Source organism: Sus scrofa, chromosome X (assembly GCF_054392235.1).
Source record: "Sus scrofa isolate SSC_HxYL_T2T_F1_AM1 chromosome X, Sscrofa_HxYL_maternal_Yorkshire_Landrace_v2.0, whole genome shotgun sequence".
In the NCBI taxonomy this organism is placed as follows: domain Eukaryota; kingdom Metazoa; phylum Chordata; class Mammalia; order Artiodactyla; family Suidae; genus Sus; species Sus scrofa.
This window is the reverse complement of record NC_139401.1, coordinates 22,014,261-22,036,046: the sequence shown is the minus strand read 5'-3', so window position 1 is coordinate 22,036,046 and position 21,786 is coordinate 22,014,261. Positions and strand designations below refer to the sequence as shown.

Sequence of the window (21,786 nt, the reverse complement as noted above, 5' to 3'; positions counted from 1 at the left end):
GAGACCATGTGGACCAGCCACTGGATATTTTGAAAGAAAATTTCTTTCCTTTTCTCACATTGTTTCTTCCATCTGGAATGGATTTAGACCCATCACCATCAACTCAAATCCCAAAATTCCTTCAAGGTCCAAATATTTACAGTAGGTGTCAATGCTTAAGTGAAGAAATGCATAAAAAAATGACAGCTATCTGTGTATAGGTTGGTCTTCCTGACCAGTCATACACCCTAGCAACAAGAATCAGAAAACAAATACCTAAAATAGTGAGAGTGGGGCTGATCCATGTCAGGTTCCATGACCTCTTTTTGCTGAACAACCACTGGCTTTGTTTTTGCGACTTTATATTCTGTGCTCTGCCAAAGCATCGTGTTCTTCCTTACTTGTCAGTAATTGCTTTCTTTATTAGTTTACTTACCGAGGATATTCTGTTCCCCAAAAGAAAGGCTTCTGGAGCTCTCCTGCTGGAAATCCTGGGAGAAAGACACACAAACAAAACCATAAAGGATATAGAGACTGACTTGATGATGAATACCCGCTTCCGCTATGGCCTTGAAGTTGCAAAGGCCCATCTGAAAGGTGCTCCTCATAGAGTTGGGAGGCCTCTAAGAGATCCAACTGTCGTTAAGGTGATATAAATTCAACTGAGTCTGGAATCAGTGCATTACATGAGTTTCAAGGAAACCATTTTGCATGGATACACTATTGGCGCTGTCCAGATTGCTGTGAACTGGGTTCCTTTGTACACAGCACATGCAAGAGGCTTCCAGCTGTCTTACAGCTTCCCCTGATACAGAAGGAGCCAACTTCTTGGATGTACAATTCGTGCAGTCACACAGGGCCTCTGTGGGAAAGGGCTCGCACTTGACTTAATGCTCTGCCGTCACTGTCTTGCAAGTCTTAATAATTTTATCTTTGAATGTGATTTTAGACCAAGGGGACAGGAAAGCATGAATGTGAGTAGAGGAGCCACACGTGGCACTCCTGCCCGTTGTTCCTATTATGCCCCATTTTCAAACAGCATCCAATATACTCCCCAGGAACTCAGAACTCCAGAAGACCCATAGCATGAGTGAGTTCAGCAAGACTAAAAGCAAGCAGCAGCTAAGCACATTATATCTAGGGCTGAGTAGCTGGGGGCTCTGACAGCCCCAGAAGGCTCTTTCTGTTGGAACCAGAATTTGCTTTCATCACCAAAAGGCACCAAGGAACTCTGTCATACTCTGAGTCCTGTTACCTCCCTGATTAGTCAACCACATACACCGAAAATGATGATGTAGAAGGGAAGATAGGGCGACCCATAGTTTGTTTTCCTTTTAGGCCTTCCTTACTCATCAGTAAGTCAAGGTAGAGAGTGTTTATAGAATGTACCTGTATTAAGAAATGAAATAGGAGTTCCTGCTGTGGTACAGTGGGTTAATGATCCTGCTTGTCTTGGTGGAGGCGCCAGTTGATCCCCGGCCTGTTGCAGTGGGTTAAGGATCTGGCATTGCTGCAGCTGTGGCATAGGTGGTAGCTCTGGCGTAACTCACAGCTGTGGCTCAGATTCTACCCCTGGCCCAGGAATGTCCATATGCCACAGGTACATCCAAAAAAGAAAAAAAAAAAACGAAATGAAATAAAAATTGCTGAGTGAGTTTTATGCAGTGTTTCCACTGTTCTGTTAAGAAGAAAATACACAGGAGTTCCCGTCGTGGCACAGTGGTTAACGAATCCGACTAGGAACCATGAGGTTGCGTGTTCAATCCCTGCCCTTGCTAAGTGGGTTAATGATCCGGCGTTGCCGTGAGCTGTGGTGTAGGTCACAGACGCAGCTCGGATCTGGCATTGCTGTGGCTCTGGTATAGGCTGGTGGCTACAGCTCTGATTCGACCCCTAGCCTGGGAACCTCCATATGCTGTGGGAGCGGCCCAAGAAATGGCAAAAAGACCAAAACAAAACAAAACAAAACACAGGCATGTACAAGCTAGAAAATACAAACTACAGTTTCGGTGATTCCGTATATAAGTTAAAAGTTTTTATATCTGTATTTTGGCATTGCACAATATAAAGATGAATGGTAAAATTAGGCTGATTTAAATTTTTAATTTTGCTTACAACTTACAATAGTACTAAACAGCGAATAAAAAATACTTTGACAAGTCTAGAGAAAGAGAGGCCATGGAAGGCAGGACAAAGCTTTATATTTTAGCCCCTTTACAACACTTTTTCCTGCTTTCTAAATAGGAGGCCCCCATATTTTCATTTTCTATGGGCATGGCAAATGATGTAGCTGGCCCTGGGTGCAGATGAGTGGGAGAAATCCCTGTGCTTAGCTCTGCCAATGCAACTCACCGCCAAATTCTATACCCTGAAGTTGTCCCAGGAGCTGCCCTTAAAAGTCATCACAACTTGGAATGCAAAGGATAGTCATCAAAAAATCAGAGAAAGATACACCTTCTCCAACATCTTTGCCTGCTACAGAGCCACTGCTCAAGGCTCTGGGAGACTCTTTTATGAGTCCCCACTCCCCCTGTCAACAATCTTGTCTACCTCCCCTTTGTGACAGGACATTATGAGAAGTGAGGGCAGAAAAGCAAGTTCTTTCTTCTTCTTTTCTTTTTCTTTTTTTTTTTTTTTTTTTTTTTTTTTTGCCATTTCTTGGGCAGCTCCCTCGGCATATGGAGGTTCCCAGGCTAGGGGTTGAATCGGAGCTGCAGCCACTAGCCTACGCCAGAGCCACAGCAACTCGAGATCCGATCCTCGTCTGCAACCTACAGCACAGCTCACGGCAATGCCAGATCGTTAACCCACTGAGCAAGGGCAGGGACCGAACCCGCAACCTCATGGTTCCTAGTCGGATTCGTTAACCACTGCGCCACGACAGGAACTCCTTCTTTCTTTTTTTTTATGGTCCCACCCATGGCAAATGGAAGTTGCTGGGCCAGGGACTGAACCCAAGCCACAGCTACAGCAATGCGAGATCCTTTATCCCACTTCTCAGGGCTGGGATCGAACCTGCACTCCACAGTGACCTGAGATGCTATAGCTGGATTCTTAACCCACTGAGCCACAGCAGGAATTCTAAGCACGTCCTTAATTTAGAACTGAAATGTTAATTCTATGTAATTCGTATATATTCTTTACAGTTTCCTAACATTAGAGTTTAAGATTTCAAGGTGCAAAAACCTAACTGCAAAACAGAGATGGATCCAGCTAGTAGCCCTCTCTCTTCTGCCGCTTTCACATAAAGGAAAATGCATCCAACTCAGAAGGGGCAATGTCAGATTAATCTTCATAATTTCCACATTTTCTTAAATATCTTTGGCATCTTTACATCAATATTCCAGCCTCTATTTGGTGATTACTTTTAGTATGTCATTCTGACTTGGATATATATGCAAATGTATATCACATATATATGTAAATCACAGTATTTATATATAAATTCTGACTAACATATCATCAAAAAGCAATGATATTTCCTAATAAGAACAATGATCATAGACTGATGTGATTTAGTTATTAAATCATTATGGCTTTCCTGCTTGGTAATGTGCCCAGCTGGAGGCATTTTATGTTCATTGCCAACCCCTTTGCAGGCAAACATCTGACACCTGCATGGGCCTCCTTTCTGCCGCTGCTAATGTTAGAGCCCCCAGACTCACAGGCTGCAGGCATCACACACACATACCCTCCCAGATCAGCTGTATCTTCACAGCTTGTCAGGGCCAGGGAAGCCAACACTGATCAATGGAAGATTCTGATGCCCTTAGGACCGGTTTGCTGAAGTGAACGGATTAACAGTTTAAGCTGCATTTTTGGAGACGTCAACTGGTGAGAGTGATAGATCAGATCCCAACAGGGCCAACTCAACAGCTTATCTCAGAAAGTGAGCGAGTTCTATTTAGCAAATGTAGAAGGGGAAAATGATGAAATAAATGGGAATGGAATTCTTTTGCTTTTCCTCACCCCTTTTAAGAGGCTTTTCTTATCTTTTCTTGCATATCCATTTTATTTCCTCTTCTCCCCATTTCAGCACTGCCTCACCACCAGTTTTACATGTTTCAAGCTCCTTTTTCCTCTCATTATATTTGTGTGTGTATACATACGTACACATATATACATACATACACGCAGATATATATATATATATGAATATGAGAGATAGGAGAGAGGGAAGGGGAGGGAGAAAAGAGAAATTAACTATTGGACTGGCAAAAATTAATAACTTGGATAATAGGTAATATTAATAACTTGAATAGCTAATAACTTGAGTAACAAGTGTAGGAAGCACATTGGTGGGAGTGTACATTGTCGCGAGCATTTTGGAAAGCAATTTAGTCATCTCTTAATACTTTAAATGCCATTTTAAAGATTAACTACACGCTGATATGGAAAAGGCTCTAAGCTATTAAGCAAAAAAAAAAAAAAAATTTAAGTGTAAAACAGCTCCTGTCGTGTATGAGTCTTTTCATGTGTACTTTATGTGTAAATGTATGTATAGGTATAGAGAGTCAGTCCTGCTATGACACGTATATTAACGATTGATAGATTAGTGAAAAGACTGGGACACAACTCCACATTTGCTTATGTGCAACTTTGTCCACAAGAAATGCCAGATGAAAGAAGAAAACTGCACCCAAGTAAACTGAGCCACATAGGAGCACACGAAAAGCATACATTCCAGCATGGACCAGCTACCTCTGTCCCCTGCATGTGTTAGAAGCCATACCCACCCATGTCTGGTGTTACAACTCTCTTACCAATTTCAGATAAACCTCCTTCCACCACTACAAAGAAACTCGCAAGCTGCAAGCCCTCCAACACCAACTTCCTCAAGCAAACTTCAGGTCTTTCCAAGACAGTGCCACATTTACTGTAGCATTTTTTTTTTTTCAGGGCCGCATTCACAGCACATGGAGGTTCCCAGGCTAGGGGTTGAAGTGGAGCTACGCCAGATCTGAGCCACATCTGCAACCTACACCACAGCTCATGGCAATGCCGGATCCTTAACTCACTGAGTGAGGCCAGGGACTGTACCTGCAACCTCATGGTTCCTAGTCAGACTCATTTCTGCTATGCCACAATGGGAACCCCATACTGTAGCATTTATGTATTTACCCAACTAACATGTATAAAACCGTGCTATCATTTTTATCAGGCTCCAAACTTTTGTTTCCCCATGTCAAAGTTGCTGTTAATTGTGTCCTTAACGCTATTTTTCCTATAAGTCTTATGGCTTATTATGGCAGTTTTGCACAGTGCAGTGATATTAAGGAACATATATGTTGCGTTATAGCAGAACTGAGTAAAAATGTACACATATGCATGTATGTTTATATGTACACATATATATTCCTGGAAGTGGTTCTCAAATTTTGTCATGCATCAGAACCACTTAGAGGCCTTACTGAAATACAGATTGCTGGGCCGCACCCTCAGAGTTTCGGCGTCAGTAGGTCCAGAGCAGTGGCTAAGAATTTGCATCGCTAACAAATTCCCCCGTGATGCTGATGCTGATGGTCTGAGAACCACACTTCCAGAACCACTGCCCAACCACTGGCTCATGTGCACTGTGGAGTCGTGACTACATATTATTGCTGCATTGCTATAAGTGAGAAATGTGTGCAACAATCTAGATGTCCAACAGGAGGGGTATGACTTAACGATGGTATAACCATATTAACGACTGCTATGTGGCAAATGAAAAGAAAGAGGTAGGTCTCCACATTCTAGTATGGGAAACTCTCTAAGATATGCTGTTGGAAGAAAGCAAGGCATAAATATACATAAGGAAATAACATTTATAGATTTAAAGTAACTATCCTATCAGTTTGAGTATACATATGAAAATTCACAGAAAAGGTCTGTAAAACACATACCCAAGCGATCAAGTGACCAAATCCCAATTAAATCCCAAGTAACCCTTAGGGTTACTTATCTCCTGGAGATAACTGGGATTTGGTGTGGTGGGTGGTTAAGGGGGCTTTGGACATAAATGTAATGTTTAAAATTTTGATTAATCAAGGTAATCAACTTGTGTAATTAAATGAATTCTTTTAGAAACTAGCATGTGTGTGTTTTATTTTTATCTTTTATGTATGTATTTTTTTTCCTACTGTACAGCATGGTGACCCAGTTACACCTACATGTATACATTCTCTTTCCTCACATTACCTGTTCCATCATAAGTGACTAGACAGAGTTCCCAGTGCTACACAGCAGGATCCCATTTATTTTTTTTTTTTTTTGTCTTTTGTCTTTTGAGGGCTGCACCCGCGGCATATGGGGTGGAGGTTCCCAGGCTAGGGGTCTAATCAGAGCTGTTGCTGTCAGCCTACACCACAGCCGTAGCAGCGCCAGATCTGAGCCACATCTGTGACCTACACCACAACTCACAGCAACACCGGATCCTTAACCCACTGAGCGAGGCCAGGGATCGAACCCCCAACCTCATGGTTCCTAGTCAGATTTGTTTCCACTGCATCATGACAGGAACTCCAAGCATGTGTGTGTTTTAGAGAAAATTCTTCTAAAGGTTATCCAGAAACACTTTACAGTTAACTAAGCTTGCATAGTAGTATTTTGCACTTATATTTGTCAATGCCAGCAAATTTCACTATTTCAAGCAAAGATGCAGACTGTGGTTAAATAATTCCAAATACTAAAATTCTGACAAAAGAAAATATGGTTTCCATATGTTGTAAAAACCTCATTATTTGTTAATAAAAAATTCTCTTTTTCAAATCTGCATGTAAGAAAATCACAAGGCCTGCTTTAGGCTTTCTACTTGGGTTAGCCTTTCATTTTTATTGGGCTTTCTCATAATGCTATCAATGAATATTGACTAACCTGGCTGGAGTCATAGCAAAATGGTGACTATAAAAGGCAGAAAGTGCTTTTGTTTAGGACGCAACTGCCAAACAACTGATCACATTCAATGAGTCGGGTTCAACTATTTGGCCTTTAAAGTCATAAAGTTATATCCTAGTTGTAGTTACATCTTTCTGGGCAAAGTTAAATGCCTCAATGAGTCAGGGTTCCAGTATCCGTGTTACTAGTGTAAAATTGCATTAATTAGGTTTTTTAGCATAGACAAACGTAGAGAAAAAAAAATTAGCCCATTCTCCCACAGCCGAGACCTAAGAAAAAAAAAAAAAAACATATTCTCAGGGACAGCAAATTCAAACTGTATGGAGAGATAGAGACATGAGAAAAATTAATACTTTTCCTTTCTTCCCCACAGCCCCCCCCCAACCCAGAACTTCGCACTACTATCAGCACAGCTACTTTCAGATATTTACTCAAATGTCATCTTCTCTTTAAGGCCTTCCTTAATGCTATACCCACTCCACCCCTCATCCGACCCTGCACCTGCAGTACATGGAAGTTCCCAGGCCAGGGATCAAATCCCAGCCACAGCTGCGACCTATACCATGGATGCAGCAATGCCAGATCCTTAACCTGACGCATCACAGCCAGAACTCCAGCCCTTCGCTAGTGCTTTTTAAAAAAGACAAGTATTATCCTACACCCCTTTCTTGCTTTATATCTTATCATGACACCATCTGTGATACTCCATATTTTACTTATTCTTTATGAAATATTATCTGTCTTTCCCCAACTGAAATGCAAACTCCATAACAAAACGACTTTTCTTTAGACTGTTCTTTCACTGCAATACCTCCACAGCTAGAACAGTGCCTGGGACGTGGTAAGTCTTCAATAAACATTTGTTGAGTGAATAAAATCTGCACTTTGTGAAACTCTAAAGAGTAACTGAGGTTAAGCACTACCTATAATTATAAGTTTGTGTTAGCCAAAGTCTAAAACATTACATGATACTTTTATGTGCCACTTCTTGAAGTTTCCACATTTAATACCAGAATGGGATATATTCTATTATTGAAGTTCTGTTTTCATTTTCCTTTTAGATTAAGGACTCTGTTGGTACCATTCCCTTATATTCATGGCCGAACTAGTGTAGTTTTGAGGTTGGCACCTTTTTTTTCCAATAAACTCTCAATCAGAATGCAGATATTGGAGTTCCCATCGTGGCTTACCAGGTTACAAACCTGACTAGTATCCATGAGGATGCGGGTTCAATTCCTGGGCTCACTTAGTGAGTTAAGGATCTGGCATTGCTGTGAGCTGTGGTGTAGGTTGCAGACGCAGCTTGAATCCCATGTTGCTGTGGCTGTGGTGTAGGCCAACAGCTGCAGCTCCAATTTGACCCCCAGCCTGGGAACTTCCATATGCTGTACGTGCAACCCTAAAAAAAAAAAAAAAAATAGAATGCAGATATTAACAAGATGAAAAGCCCCACCCAGCTCCATACAAGTTCCATCAGCCCTATGTCCTCTTAGCCCTCCCTACAAACAAGGGATAAAAGCAGGATATTTTCCCTTTGTATGGTTATGTATGCATATGCTACATAGAGAAAATCAGACAATACTGATTTAGATCAGAGTCCTTTGGTCGTAACAATAATGAATAAACTCTTTCCCTACATTCTTTGTATGCTTTCGCGTAATTGCCACATTAAGTTCCACATCCATCAGCATATGGTTCAGGAAAGTAATTACGTAGCAAGTATTTTGAAAGTATTACCTTCCAGAGTTTTATTATTTGTAAGTTTTGGGGTTTTTTTAGGGTTTTATTTATTTATTTATTTATTTTTTGGACACTCACAAATGGTGATTATTTTAAGACACTTATAGTGAGGCTGGCACAGACATCATTTCCTGTTGTTTCCATATTTGGTCAGATTTTTTAAAATGGGAAGCCTCCAACTTTCCGTATCTGTCTTCAAAACACAGAGCACCTGCTTCTTCCCTTTCTCTATATCAAACTTTTGAAAATTTACTAATACCTACCATATCTGAGGGTGGATTTCAATCCTTAGTTGGTTAAACCCTTGGACACAGGGCCTGTGGATAAGGAGGGTCAACTGTACCATTCCAGGCAACTCAAATTCCATCTAAATTTGGGAGCAGCCTGGAGTTCCTGCTGTGGCACAATAGGATCAGTGGAATCTCTGCAGTGCCAGGATGAAGGTTTGACCTCTGGCCTGGCAGAATGGGTTAAAGGATCGAGCACTGCTGCAGCTATGGCATAGGTTGCAACTGTGGCTTGGATCTGATCCCTGGCCTGGGAACTCTAAATGCTGCAAAGCAGTCAAAATAGAAAAAACAAATTGGGGAGCAGCTCATTCTTAAATTTAACCTCTCCCTTGACTCCTTTGAAGGAATTAGCATTATTGAATTTGTTATGATCCGTCCAGCAGACTCAGGGGCAAGTAACAAAGGAAATTCGGTCCAAAACAAAAGTGATAGAGGGGAAATTCTAAAGGAGAAACCAATGGGATTGAGAATCTGTAGTCCAAGTGCACACTCAACTGCTTAACTAAATCTGTTACCATATTTTCTGCAGAGACATGCTTGGGTTTTCCATTGAGTGTGTATCTGTGTCTGTTTTCTTTCACTATGAGTGTGATAATTTTATTGAGGGGTTGGCTATATTGACACATTGTATTATACCATCAGCTTTGTCAAATAATAGGATGTTTGGTCTTTAGCATGGATTTCTTGATGTATTAATGTGACTTTATTCTAGTACATGTGGTGACAGTTATTTTCAAGAGCCTTAAGTGTATGTTTATATTACTGAACTAATCCAAGTCTCAACGTACATTTCACAGCTTACTGGTGATGTGTTGTCTTAGCAACATCATACTTCTTAGTGAGATTCACTTGTAGTCACTTCTGCTCACACTTTTGATTATTTCACTTGTTCTGTGCAATAGCTCCAAGTTCGGTGGTTGACTGAGTGAACATATTTTATGACCCTAATTTTGGAGAGATTAATATATTTAAATATCATTATGAAAACTACTGGGAATAGTTTGGTAATGATGGTGCAACTTCCATAGATAACCAGTAACCACTAACACTTACTGAGCACCCATGATGTTCTAAGCCATTCAGGTGAGCTTTTTTAAAATTTTGTTTTTATTATAGTTGATTTACAGTGTTATATCAATTTCTACTGTACAGCACAGTGACCCAGTCATATATATACATTCTTTTTCTCATACTGTCTTCCATCATGTTCTATCTCAAGAGATGGAATATAGTTCCCTATGCTATACAGTAGGACCTCAGGGCTTATCCATTCTAAATGTAATAGCGTGAACGTATAAATGTCCTCAAAGAACCTACAATCCAGTGAGGGGAAAAAAAGATTCTATTTTGCAAAATATAGAAAGGAAGATGAACTCATACCAAAGCTCTATAAAGTGTATTTTTAAATGGAGTATCTTTTAACTCGGTAAAGAAATCGTGGATAGGGAGTTCCCATCGTGGTGCAGCGGAAATGAATGTGACTAGGAACCATGAGGTTGTGGGTTCGATCCCTGGACTCACTCAGTGGATTAAGGATCTGGTGCTGCCGTGAGCTGGGGTGTAGGTCGCAGACGCGACTTGGATCCCAAGTTGCTACGGCCCTGGCATAGGCCAGTGGCTATAGCTCTGATTAGACCCCTAGCCTGGGAACCTCCATATGCCTCAGGTGCCGCCCTAAAAAGACAAAAAAGAAAAAAAAAAAGAAATACTGGATAAACGGGAGGAGTTGAATAGGCGTGTCTGGGGAAAGGAGTTATTTATACACACATGTATGCTAATGGGTAAAAGATTTGTGAGATCAGTGGACCAGAGGCTACAGCAGGCCTCCAGGTTATTTTGGTGCATCCTAGTTGAAATCCACTGGCTTAAGTCAGGATAAAGATTCTTTTTTAAAAAACTTTTTTTAAAAATTAAAGTATAGTTGATTTACAGTGCTATAGATTAGAGATCCTTAATCCCAACTGTATATCAGAATCCCTTGAGGAGCTTTAAAAATATATACCATGATGGGAATTCCCATCGTGGCTCAGCGGTTAATGAACCCAACTAGCATCCATGAGGACACAGGTTCGATCCCTGGCCTTGCTCAGTGGGTTAAGGATCTGGCTTTTGCCGTGAGCTGTGGCATAGGTCACAGACGCAGCTCAGATCCCACATTGCTGTTGCTGTGGCACAGGCCAGCGACTCCAGCTCTAAATTGTCCCTTAGCCTGGGAACCTCCATATACCGTGGGTGCAGCCCTAAAAGACAAAAAGACAAAAAAATAAAAAATAAATAAAACATATACCATGCCCGAACCCCTGCTCCAGACCTTTCAACATCACAATGTCTGGGATGGAGCCCCAAGCATCAGTGTGTTTAAAAGCTCCCCAGGTGATGCTAATATGCAAACAAGTTCAGAAATCTTGGAAAGACAAGGAACTGCTTATATGTAACTTAACTGATGTATCTATATCAGCCCTCTTGTCTCATTCTCTTGTCTTTACTGCTCCTCAACACCGTACTTGTAACATACGATTAGATATTTTTATTATAATTTTGCAGACTATTCTTTCAAAACTGAAACTTTACATGGCTTATAAATTATGACTGTACAAAAGGACAAAAATAGTTTTAATTGCAACTGCTTTGGAAAATCCAGGATGAATGCTCACTTTAAGAGAGAATGATGGTTACATCTTACTGAGGATTAGTTCTTATAATCAGATAAGCCAGATACCATTCTTCTAAAATCAAGGGGGCCATCAGTTGGGACATGGAAATTGCTGCAATTACAAAGCGCTCTTGGTTATGTTTTTTGCTGTAAAGGGATTTCATTGTCATCACTGCTAAGATTAATAGTGGCTTTTTTTTTTTTCAATTTGGCATCTTGCAGTAGTTTGGTGAATGCCAACCCTCCCCTTTCCAGAAAATATCAAGTTCTAACAGCTGTGACTCGTGTCAAGGGATTCAGCGAGATGCCTTAGCCATCTGCTGGCTTCCTGCAGGTAACCTCCTGCCACCATATCTATCAGCCTAGAACTGACAAGCAGAAAGCAGCTTCTAAAACCCACCCTCCATCTTGAAACCATCTCTTCTGGCCTTTCTACCATTTTCCTGCCATAATTATGTCCTGGGCTGCAACACAGAGAACCTTCTCTTCTTTACCAGGATGACCAACCATCCCTGTTTGCCCAGGCCTGAAGGGGCTTCCTGAGATGTGGAGCTTTTGGTGCTATAGCTGGGGAAGTCCAAGGCAAACCAGGACAAGCTAGCCTCCTGACCTTCGCCCAACAGAGCTGGACCTCCTCTGCATTTGCTGTATTTTTTGCAGTTCTCAAAATTCAGCATCTAGCAGAGGTTGGATGGTTGAAATCTTCTTAAAACATAAGTTGCTAGGCCCACCCCCAGAGTTTCTGATTTGGGAGGTCAGAGATGGGACCAGGTAATGCCAACTTCTCACAAGTGCTGCTTCTGCTGCTGATCCAGGGGCCACAGTTAGGGAGTTGCTGCTATAGCTCAACATCTGGCAGAGAAAACACAAATTTCCCCCCACTCGGCAGCTCAGTATATCATAATCTACTCACATTCCCACAGGGGTCCTTTCATATGCTCGACTACTGTCCTGGGTGTTCCAAAGTGACACTAGAGGTCAGAGAACACAGAGGACAGGAGAAGCTCAACAAATACTTGTGTGATGTCACTAATTGAAAACCTGACTAACATTTTCCCCTCAGAGGGGAGTTCCCATTGTGGTGCAGCAAAAACGAATCCAACTAGTAACCGTGAGGTTGCAGGTTCAATCCCTGGCCTCACTCAGTGGGTTAAAGATCCAGGATTGCCGTGAGCTGCGGTGTTGGTCGAAGATGCATCTCAGATCCTGCATTGCTATGGCTGTGACAGAGGCTAGCAGCTGTAGCTCCAAATAGATCCCTAACCTGGGAACCTCCATATGCCATGGGTGTAGCCCTAAAAAAAAAAAAAAAAAACATTTTCCCCTTATCAGTTAGATTCACAAAACAGAGTCTCTTTATGCAGCTCTTCCAATGGTATCTTTAGGATGCCTAACTCAGCAAAAGAAAATCACCTAATCTAATGTTAATGAAAATATAAACTGGTACCATTTTCCTCAAGAGAAGTAGCATAATAGGTATTTTAAAACCTCTTAAACTGAGCATACCATTTGACTCTGCAATTCCTCCACATCTAGGAATTTACAGTAAGGAAATAGACTCAGGAGTTCCCATTGTGGCTCAGTGGGGCTAAGAATCCAACATAGTATATTTGATGATGAGGGTTTGATCCCTAGCCTTGATCAGGAGGTTAAAGACCCAGCATTGCTGTAGCTATGGTGTAGGCCAGTAGCTCCGACTGGACCCTTAGCCCAGCAACTTCCATATGTCACAGGTGCAGCCCTAAAAAGAAAAAAGAAAAAAAAAAAAAAAAGAGCCTCAGATAGCCACAAAACTTATCACAGAGGTTTTTGGTGTTTTTTGGGGGGGGGGTGTTTTTGTTACAATAGTGGAACAGTTTATGGGTAGGAAATTAAAGAAATTAAGGAGATTTTATTTAGTGGAATACTATGTGCGATGACTTAGAAGAATATGTAATAAATGGAAAAATTATTCATGGTACAACTCTCAGTGGGGAACAACGGTATTACTGGATGAGTTCATATTTAATTTCATTTTCAATATGGTAAACGTAAGTTTGAGAGATAGTCAAAAAAAATTATTAACAGGAGCCATTTTTAAATGATTATCTTTAAACGTTTTTTAGCTTATCTAAAATTTTCTCGATTTTCCACAATAAATATGATCTACTTTTGTAATAAGGGTCAAAGACAGTTGATTTTTTTTCAAGGGAGGACAAGTGAGATCGTGACCATCGAGACCAATTAGTGCAATGGGCCCCTGAGTGACTCCCATCACCATGGCTCTTTTCCAGCTTCCTCAGGCTCCCCTCACCCCGGCCCACATCCAGGCCACTCCCAGTGCACGGCCCCCTCACACCACACCTCTTTCAGCAGACTGATCCTGAAAATCATCCGGTGCTTTCTATTCCCAGGCCTGGCGCAAACCTGCCCGGCCCTCTGCCTGCAAACAGCCACTGTCCTGCTCCACGAGTGGGTTTTCAGAACTTCACGGCAGGTGGTAGATATGCACCTCTGGGCATAAGTCCTGGGACTCACCAGTTATGGGAATACCACAAGATGGCAGGCTCCCCAGGTGAAAACACCTTTGTGCTCTGGTGGCACTACCCAGACTGTCATTCTCGGCCACCTCCTTGGTCAGGCCTCAGAGACAGGGGCCTGTGTCAGGACCTCCAGAGTCCTCGACTAGACCAGGGCAAGAACATCTTCAAATAGTTGCAGCAGGTGTCCCACAGCCTTGCTAGGTGCCTCATTGGGCAATCTGGCACACTATTTCAAGTTTGCTCGTGATTTAACTTCAACGCAACAAAAACTGTAAAATGTCACAGTAAACTTTGTGAAGTAAAACATTTTGGGACAGTACAACAAAATATTCTTTTTAACATAGGTTAGGAAACCTCTCAAATAACTCTCCCACCCTCTACCTGAATCCAAGGCTGGAAGGAAATCATGGGCATAGCCAAAGGGCTTGCAGAGAGCAGCACTCTTACAGATGGCGACAATCAACAGATGTGTGATGCCACGGGCCTTCGGGACATGAAATCCATGCAACCTGGGGGCTGCCTGACCTCTGACCCTCACACCTCCTGTAATATCTCTTTTCCATACCCAACAGAAACAATCCCCACCCAACATGGGGGAGGGCAGAATATAATAATGATTATTCTAACATACAATTACATCATGCTTCTATCCTCTTCGAAGTGTGTCCACATGTATCATTTCATGTAATTCTTACAGTTCTGATTCAGCATGGAACAGTGTAGGGTGAAAATTAAGAATGCGTAACTACAGAACCTGGATTATACTCCAGCCCTGCAATTTACTAGCTGTGTGCTTTTTGGCACGTTACTTGGCCTCCCTGAGCTTCAGTTTCCTCTTTTATAAGATGGGCCACAATGCCAAGCGCAGAGACCCACTGTGAAGATTAGAGATAATATATGTTAAAGGATCCAGCGCAATGCATGACACATTCATGGTTCTCAGTGAAGAGTGGCTGCACAGAACAATTATCTCCAGTTCATGGGAGTCCTTCAAAGCATCAGTGGAAAAGCTGGAAAACTACCTGTATTATCACTACACTGTTAACAATCTTTTGGGATTTAATGTATCCTATCTCTTCTCACCACTGCCACTGCCTAAGTTTAGACCTTCTCCATATTTCCCTTGAATCATTTGCCAAACTCTTAGCTGGCCTAAGTGGCCTCAATCGCTCCCTGCTCCAAGCCATGATCTTTAAGACTAAGACCAAAGAACCACAACATAAGTTTCTTGCCTCCTAAAGAAAACTATACTAGTTCCCTAGGTCCTGTTCCTCAATGTGGTTTACGAGGCCCTCATCGACTTCTTCTATAGTGTCTCCCATCATGCCTCTGTCCTGTGGCACCACATGCAGTCTGTGCCCCAGCAATTGTGACATCTCACCATCTGTGCCTGTGCCACGCTCTGCCATGTGGTGTCTTTGCAACAGCCAGGATTTCTTCTGCCTGTTCCAACCTACCTTCTTTGCCTACAGAATTTTTTCCTTTCAAAGCCCACTCGAATGCCATTTCCACTGTGAAGCCAATCTTGACTCCTCCAGATAATGGCCTTTGCTCTGTGGCTCCCAGGATGCACTGCAGACCCTTCAGCCACACACTCGCCAGGATGTCTGATAAATGACTGGTAACAAGTCAGTCTCCCAACTCCTCAAAAGTGAGGACCCTTATCCCCTAAGATTTACTGCCTAACTACTACAAACCAGTCTCTCTTCCAAGCATTTTACATTCATTTTCCCCTTTAATCTTCACGACACCTCTATAGGATGGTCATGACTATTATCTCCATTTTATAGATAATTAAACTGAGGCTTAAAGATGTTAAGTAGCCTTTATTAGTGCAAGTTATTAGTGACTTTGATTTTGAGTCCTCCCCTGGCCACTAATAACTTATAATGTCTCTATTATTCCTTTCTTGCTATATGACAAAGTATCCAAAAACAGAGTAGCTCCAAACAATAACAATTTACTTACTCACAGTTTCTCCAGGCCAGGAATTCAGAAACAGCTTATTTGGGTGGGCTGTCCCAGGGTCTCTTATGAGGTGGCTGTCGAGACAGCAGCCTGGGCAGCAAGCATCTGAAGGCTTGGCTGGACTAGAGGCTACACCTCCAAGATGGCAGGCGCACACATGGCCCTCTCTGCCAGCCCCCTGAGTGTCCTCATGACACGGCTGCTGGCTTCCCCCAAAGTGATCAATCCACGTCAGCAAGGCAGAAGCGACAGTCTTTTATGACATAGCCTCAGAATTCATACGCTGCCATTTCGACAGTATCCTTTTAGTTACAGAGATCAGCCTTACCCCGTGTTGGAGGGGACCTCACAGGGGTGTGAACACCAAGAAGGGAGAATCATGGGGGCTCTATAAATATTAAGTAAGTAGAAAAAATGACAAAGAATTGCTGCTCTGAGTGTCAGGATCTCCTCTAGATAGTGAGAAATCTGGATTAGGTGTCACTTAAAGTTTCCTACCTTCTAGCTCCAAAACTATGCAAGATCATTTTCAAATGCTCCCCAGAGTGTCACGTGGATTCAGGGATTTAATTTCATTAAAGTCCAGTAGGGGCCGCAAGTGAGTGTTTGCTAACTTGGCTTCTACTTAATGGTTTTAGGCAGGGTCAGCAAAGTATGAGAAATTGTCCCAGTCTGAAACACAGTTATTTTCTTAACAGCAAAACAAATCTATGTTTGATTTCAGGATTAATTTTAGAGTTTGATGCCAGCCTAAGCCCAGCCTCTGGACAAAGGCTTATTTTCTTTAGCACAATATCTGTGATTAAACTGAGGTAACTAAATCCTTTGTATATAAGAGTGAAGATAATAAAATCATTGGTTTTAGCCCTCAGGCCTTGCTTGTTTTCAAGCCAAGGTTTTATTTGCTTAAAATAACTCCTTAATATGATTTGAGACCTATGAAGATAAAAAACTAATATTGAAATGAAGCACTATGCAGACACACATTGATAGTGAATATACGAAATGAATTTTATTCTGAAGACCAGTCCACAGTAGTGGAAATAAGAACCAACTGTGAGCTGCCCACCCTCCCGCTTCTCGTACCACCACCCGGTTAGATCCAAAGTACTTTGGAAGCCGGGTCAGAACCCACTACAAGGCTTCCTGGATCCCATCCCCTCACAGTGCTCTACACCAGGGGTTGGCACTACAGCCATGGAGACAGTATTCCTGGAGCATGGCCACGCCCATTTGCTTATGAATGGTCTGCGGCTGCAATGGCAAAGTTGAGAATTTGCAACAGAGATCATTTGGCTCACAAAGCCCAAGGTATATGCTGTCTGGCCCTTTACAGAAAATGTTTGCTGATCCCTGGTCTACACCTCTGGTGGCTTGGCCCAAGGTAACCTGTCATAAGTCCAGATGTCTATGCAGGCTACCTGCTGTTCTAAACATGTTAAAGGGGGAATGGGGCTGTTACTGTTTATGTTGAGGTACTACCTAGACAAAGGGAAACAGTTTAATGGTAGAACACAATGAGTTTCTACACATGTGCCACCTGTGCAACCACCTCTCAGATCAAGAAAATGTTTCCTGTGCCCGCATCTCAGTCACTACCCTGAAATAAAGCACTATTTTCACTTCTATCACTTAAGGTCACAGATTTGTTTGCCTATTCCTAAACTTTATACAACTGAACCATGCAGTGTTCACTGAGCCTGAAGTCAGTGGCATTTTGACATACTGTAGCATGCGGCAGTTTGTTCTTTTTCATTGCTGTGCAATATCCAATTGTATGAATATACCACAATTCACTTGTCTACTCTTCTGCAGATGGAAATCAGGTTCTTTCCGGAGTTTTACCCTTATGAGGAAAGCTGCTATGAACATCCGTGTACCTGTCTCTTGATGGGCAGAGGACCCATTTATCAAGAGTGGAATTTCTGGGTAAGAGGAACATCAACCAACCGCCAAATACTTTTTCCAAGTTAGTTGTAATTTTTAATGTACAAAAACATTGTTTTAATGTATAAAACCTTTTAAGAGTAAAAGTTCAAAATGCCCCCCACCCAATTTTCCTATTATGCTGTAAAGCCTGTGATAGCCTGGCTCTCCCAGGCATTACTGGCATGCCAGTTTTCCACATACAAAACCCTGACCTTGGCAGTATGCTGGCACTTTTCAAATTGATCTTGTTAAATCCTACCAAAAACTCTGCAGACTAGGTAACCTCAGCATGTGGCAGATAAGGACAAGAGGGGTCAGGAAGGAGAAACACCTTGACCAAGGTCATGCAACTCCATCAGTGGCCCTCCAGGTCTGCCATCAAGATCCTCACTGTTTCCCTACTAAAAGCAGGAAGACCAGATTTGCATTTATCACAGACTTAGGGGAACTCAAGCTTAGGCACTGATAACCCTAGCTCCTTGTTTTCCTGTTTAACCACCTTATCAGTTCAAATACAATCAAATTCTGCAACAGCTCCTGAGGGTAACTCCCCATCCCACAGACTTAAACCATTATTATTTCATAACATACTCTGTGCCTGAAGACACTGCCACCCAGCTTGTCAAGGGCAGGAAAATAAGCTTTAACCACCCTATAAAAATCTAATATGGAAAGATGGCCCCAGATCATAGGATATCACATACAGACATGGATTTGTAAAAAACAAAAAAGGTTTTTCTATTTTCTACTCAAGGTTCTATTGCATGCAGAAGCTGACTTAAATGGCATCCATCAGAAAATGATAATGGGAACTGAATGAAATTCTCATAAATCACGTTACTAAGTATAGTTACATCTGAGATGTGAAACTCAATTAAACAGATGGCCACATGCTGTCAGAATCAGCCCCTAATCAATAAAGATGTTCATTTTAGAAAATCACCTCAATTTTTCACTTTTTCAGTGAAGCAAAAAGAAGGCAGTTGTGGGTTGTGGGGAGTCCCAGGAAATCCAATGGGGAAATGTAAAAGAAGGAACTCCACCTGTCTTAATCCATAGTCCAGAAAATCAGAAAGAGAGAGAGAGAGAGAAAAAAAAGTCACCCAAAGGATTCCTTGTCATCTTGCCTGGGAAAGTAATTTACAATAAGAGCCAGTGCTGGTCATTAGGAAAAAAGAAACAGCTTGAATCTCTTAATTAAAATACTGCTTCAAATTGTTCATTCTAAAGCCCCTCTGCTCATGAGCTTTCAAGAAACCACTAGGTTACTCTGTAATGGCTGCTTGTTCAGTAAACTCCAATAAGATCAGCTCTTCCCACATAAGAAAAAGGCTGAGCTGGGGTGAATCCTGGAGGCAGAAGTATCACCAGGTATACTTAAATTCCCCAGAGGGCAGTAAGCATTCACTGACACTTTTAAGTGAAGGTGGAGACAATGGTGAAGAATCTCTCTCAATGCCTTTTCTTGCACAAGAACTGATTGATTACATTCACTAGATTGATGACAGTTACGTCTACCAATGACAAGAAGGGATGAAAGTGACTTGACGAGAACACTGTACTTTGGAACACTCACTCTGGAAAACATCTGGTGTTATCTGGCAAGTTGAGTATTTGTATACCGTATAAGCCAGTAACTCCACTCGTAGTATATACCCCAAACACTTGTTTCTGGAGATATGTGCAGGATATTCAAAGCAACATTGTTCATAACAGCAAAAACCTGGGAAAAGGGGGAAACATAGGTCTGTAGAACAGATAAGTAATCTGGGGCACAGTCATACAATGGAATACTACACAGCAGTGAAAATGGAAAAACCTAATGCCACATGCTACCTGGATGAATCTTAAAAATATGTTGAATGAAAAGCAAAGTTGCTTAAGGCTGCATGTGATATAATGCCATTCTTATCATGCTAAAATTGAGCAAAAAGAATATATTGCTTAGGGATGTACATGTGGTTTAAAATTTATTTTCTTTTAAAAAAATAAGAAAATGACAAACAAAAAAGTGAGACTAGTGGGTACTACTATGATGAGGAAGAAGAAAGGGATGGGGAGGAGCACAGACAGATGCAATGGCATCAGGAATGTTCCAGTTCTTGAATGGGTGGTGGGTTCATAAACATATATTTATTTTATCATACGTTTGCTAAATACTTTTTACCTTTATGAGTTCTAGCATGTTATATATATTCCTTTGCATGTATATAATGACATTTTCTTTTAAAATAATTTTAAAAATGTATAACCAAAAAATTTATTCCAAATGCTATTATAATTCACATTTATACATGTAACTTATTATAAAGAGTAGTTATAAAATATCTAAAATATCATATGTTCCCATGTAACACATGGAGCTTAGTTCTCAACTGAGAGCTACAGAAAACCCCATCATGCTGTACATTTTAAATACATAAAATTTTTGTCAATTATATCTCAATAAAGGAGAAAGCAAAGGTATTTTCACAATAATACTACACCAGCATGGGAATGTAAGCTGGTACAGCCACTATGGAGAACAGTTTGGAGATACCTTAGAAATCTATACATAGAACTTCCATATGACCCTGCAATCCCACTCTTGGGCATCTATCCGGACAAAGCTCTACTTAAAAGAGACACATGCACCCGCATGTTCATTGCAGCACTATTCACAATAGCCAGGACATGGAAACAACCTAAATGTCCATCGACAGATGATTGGATTTGGAAGAAGTGGTATATATACACAATGGAATACTACTCAGCCATAAAAAAGGATGACATCATGCCATTTGCAGCAACATGGATGGAACTAGAGAATCGCATCCTGAGTGAAATGAGCCAGAAAGACAAAGGCAAATACCATATGATATCACTTATAACTGGAATCTAATATCCAGCACAAATGAACATCTCCTCAGAAAAGAAAATCATGGACTTGGAGAAGAGACTTGTGGTTGCCTGATGGGAGGGGGAGGGAGTGGGAGGGATCGGGAGCTTGGGCTTATCAGACACAACCTAGAATAGATTTATAAGGAGATCCTGCTGAATAGCATTGAGAACTATGTCTAGATACTCATGTTGCAACAGAAGAAAGAGTGGGGGAAAAACTGTAATTGCAATGTATACATGTAAGGATAACCTGACCCCCTTGCTGTACAGTGGGAAAATAAAAATAAAAAAAATAATAATACACCAGCAGCTGATTGTTCTCTTCACCACTTACCCTCCCACACCAAAGCCCTCCAGAGACTGCCATTCCCAAAAGTGGCCACACGAGGACGACTCTAAGGAGATGTGCTTGCTGGAAGTGGGCTGTCCTGTATGGCCAGGGAAACCTATCAGAATGAGGGCAAACACAGAGGGTGAGCAGACAGGAAGCCTCACTGAGAAGGTGGCATTCAAGGCAAGATTTGAGGGAACTGGGAGTGCAAAGCAGGCGGGTCACTTGGAAAAGTTCTCCAAGGCAAAGAGCATCCCAAGTACAAGAGTGTTTTGTGCTCTAGGATCAGGAGAGAGGGCAGCAGGGCTGGAACAGAGGGCAGATAAAGGCAGCATGATAAGAGGCCCCTGAACCATTTTAAGTAATTTGGCCTTTACTCTGAGTGAGATGGGATGCTGATAACAGGTTCTGCTCAAAGGAGGGACATGAGATGATAGTAAAACACCTCAAAATGGCTGCAATATTCTATTTGGAATAGATGGAAGGGGAGTAAGCTCAGAAGCAGGGAGGCAAGTGAGGCAGCCATGATGGGGCAATCCAGGGATGGTCAAGAGTGGCCAGTCTTTCTAAATTCCAACCCCCACACGCAACAAACAGCACAGAGATATGCTTAAATCTGAG

General features: G+C 41.7%; 1 protein-coding gene across 16 annotated transcripts in view; it reads right to left on the bottom strand.

Moving 5' to 3' along the window:
* The window catches only part of PHEX (phosphate regulating endopeptidase X-linked), a 242,618-nt gene that overhangs the window by 29,700 nt on the left and 191,132 nt on the right, over positions 1-21,786 (bottom strand). For all 16 annotated transcript variants that reach the window (XM_085006096.1, XM_085006095.1, XM_085006098.1 and 13 more), the window contains one exon: positions 416-470. In XM_085006096.1, the coding sequence (XP_084862222.1) occupies positions 416-470 (55 nt within the window). The remainder of the gene's footprint in view (positions 1-415; positions 471-21,786) is intronic.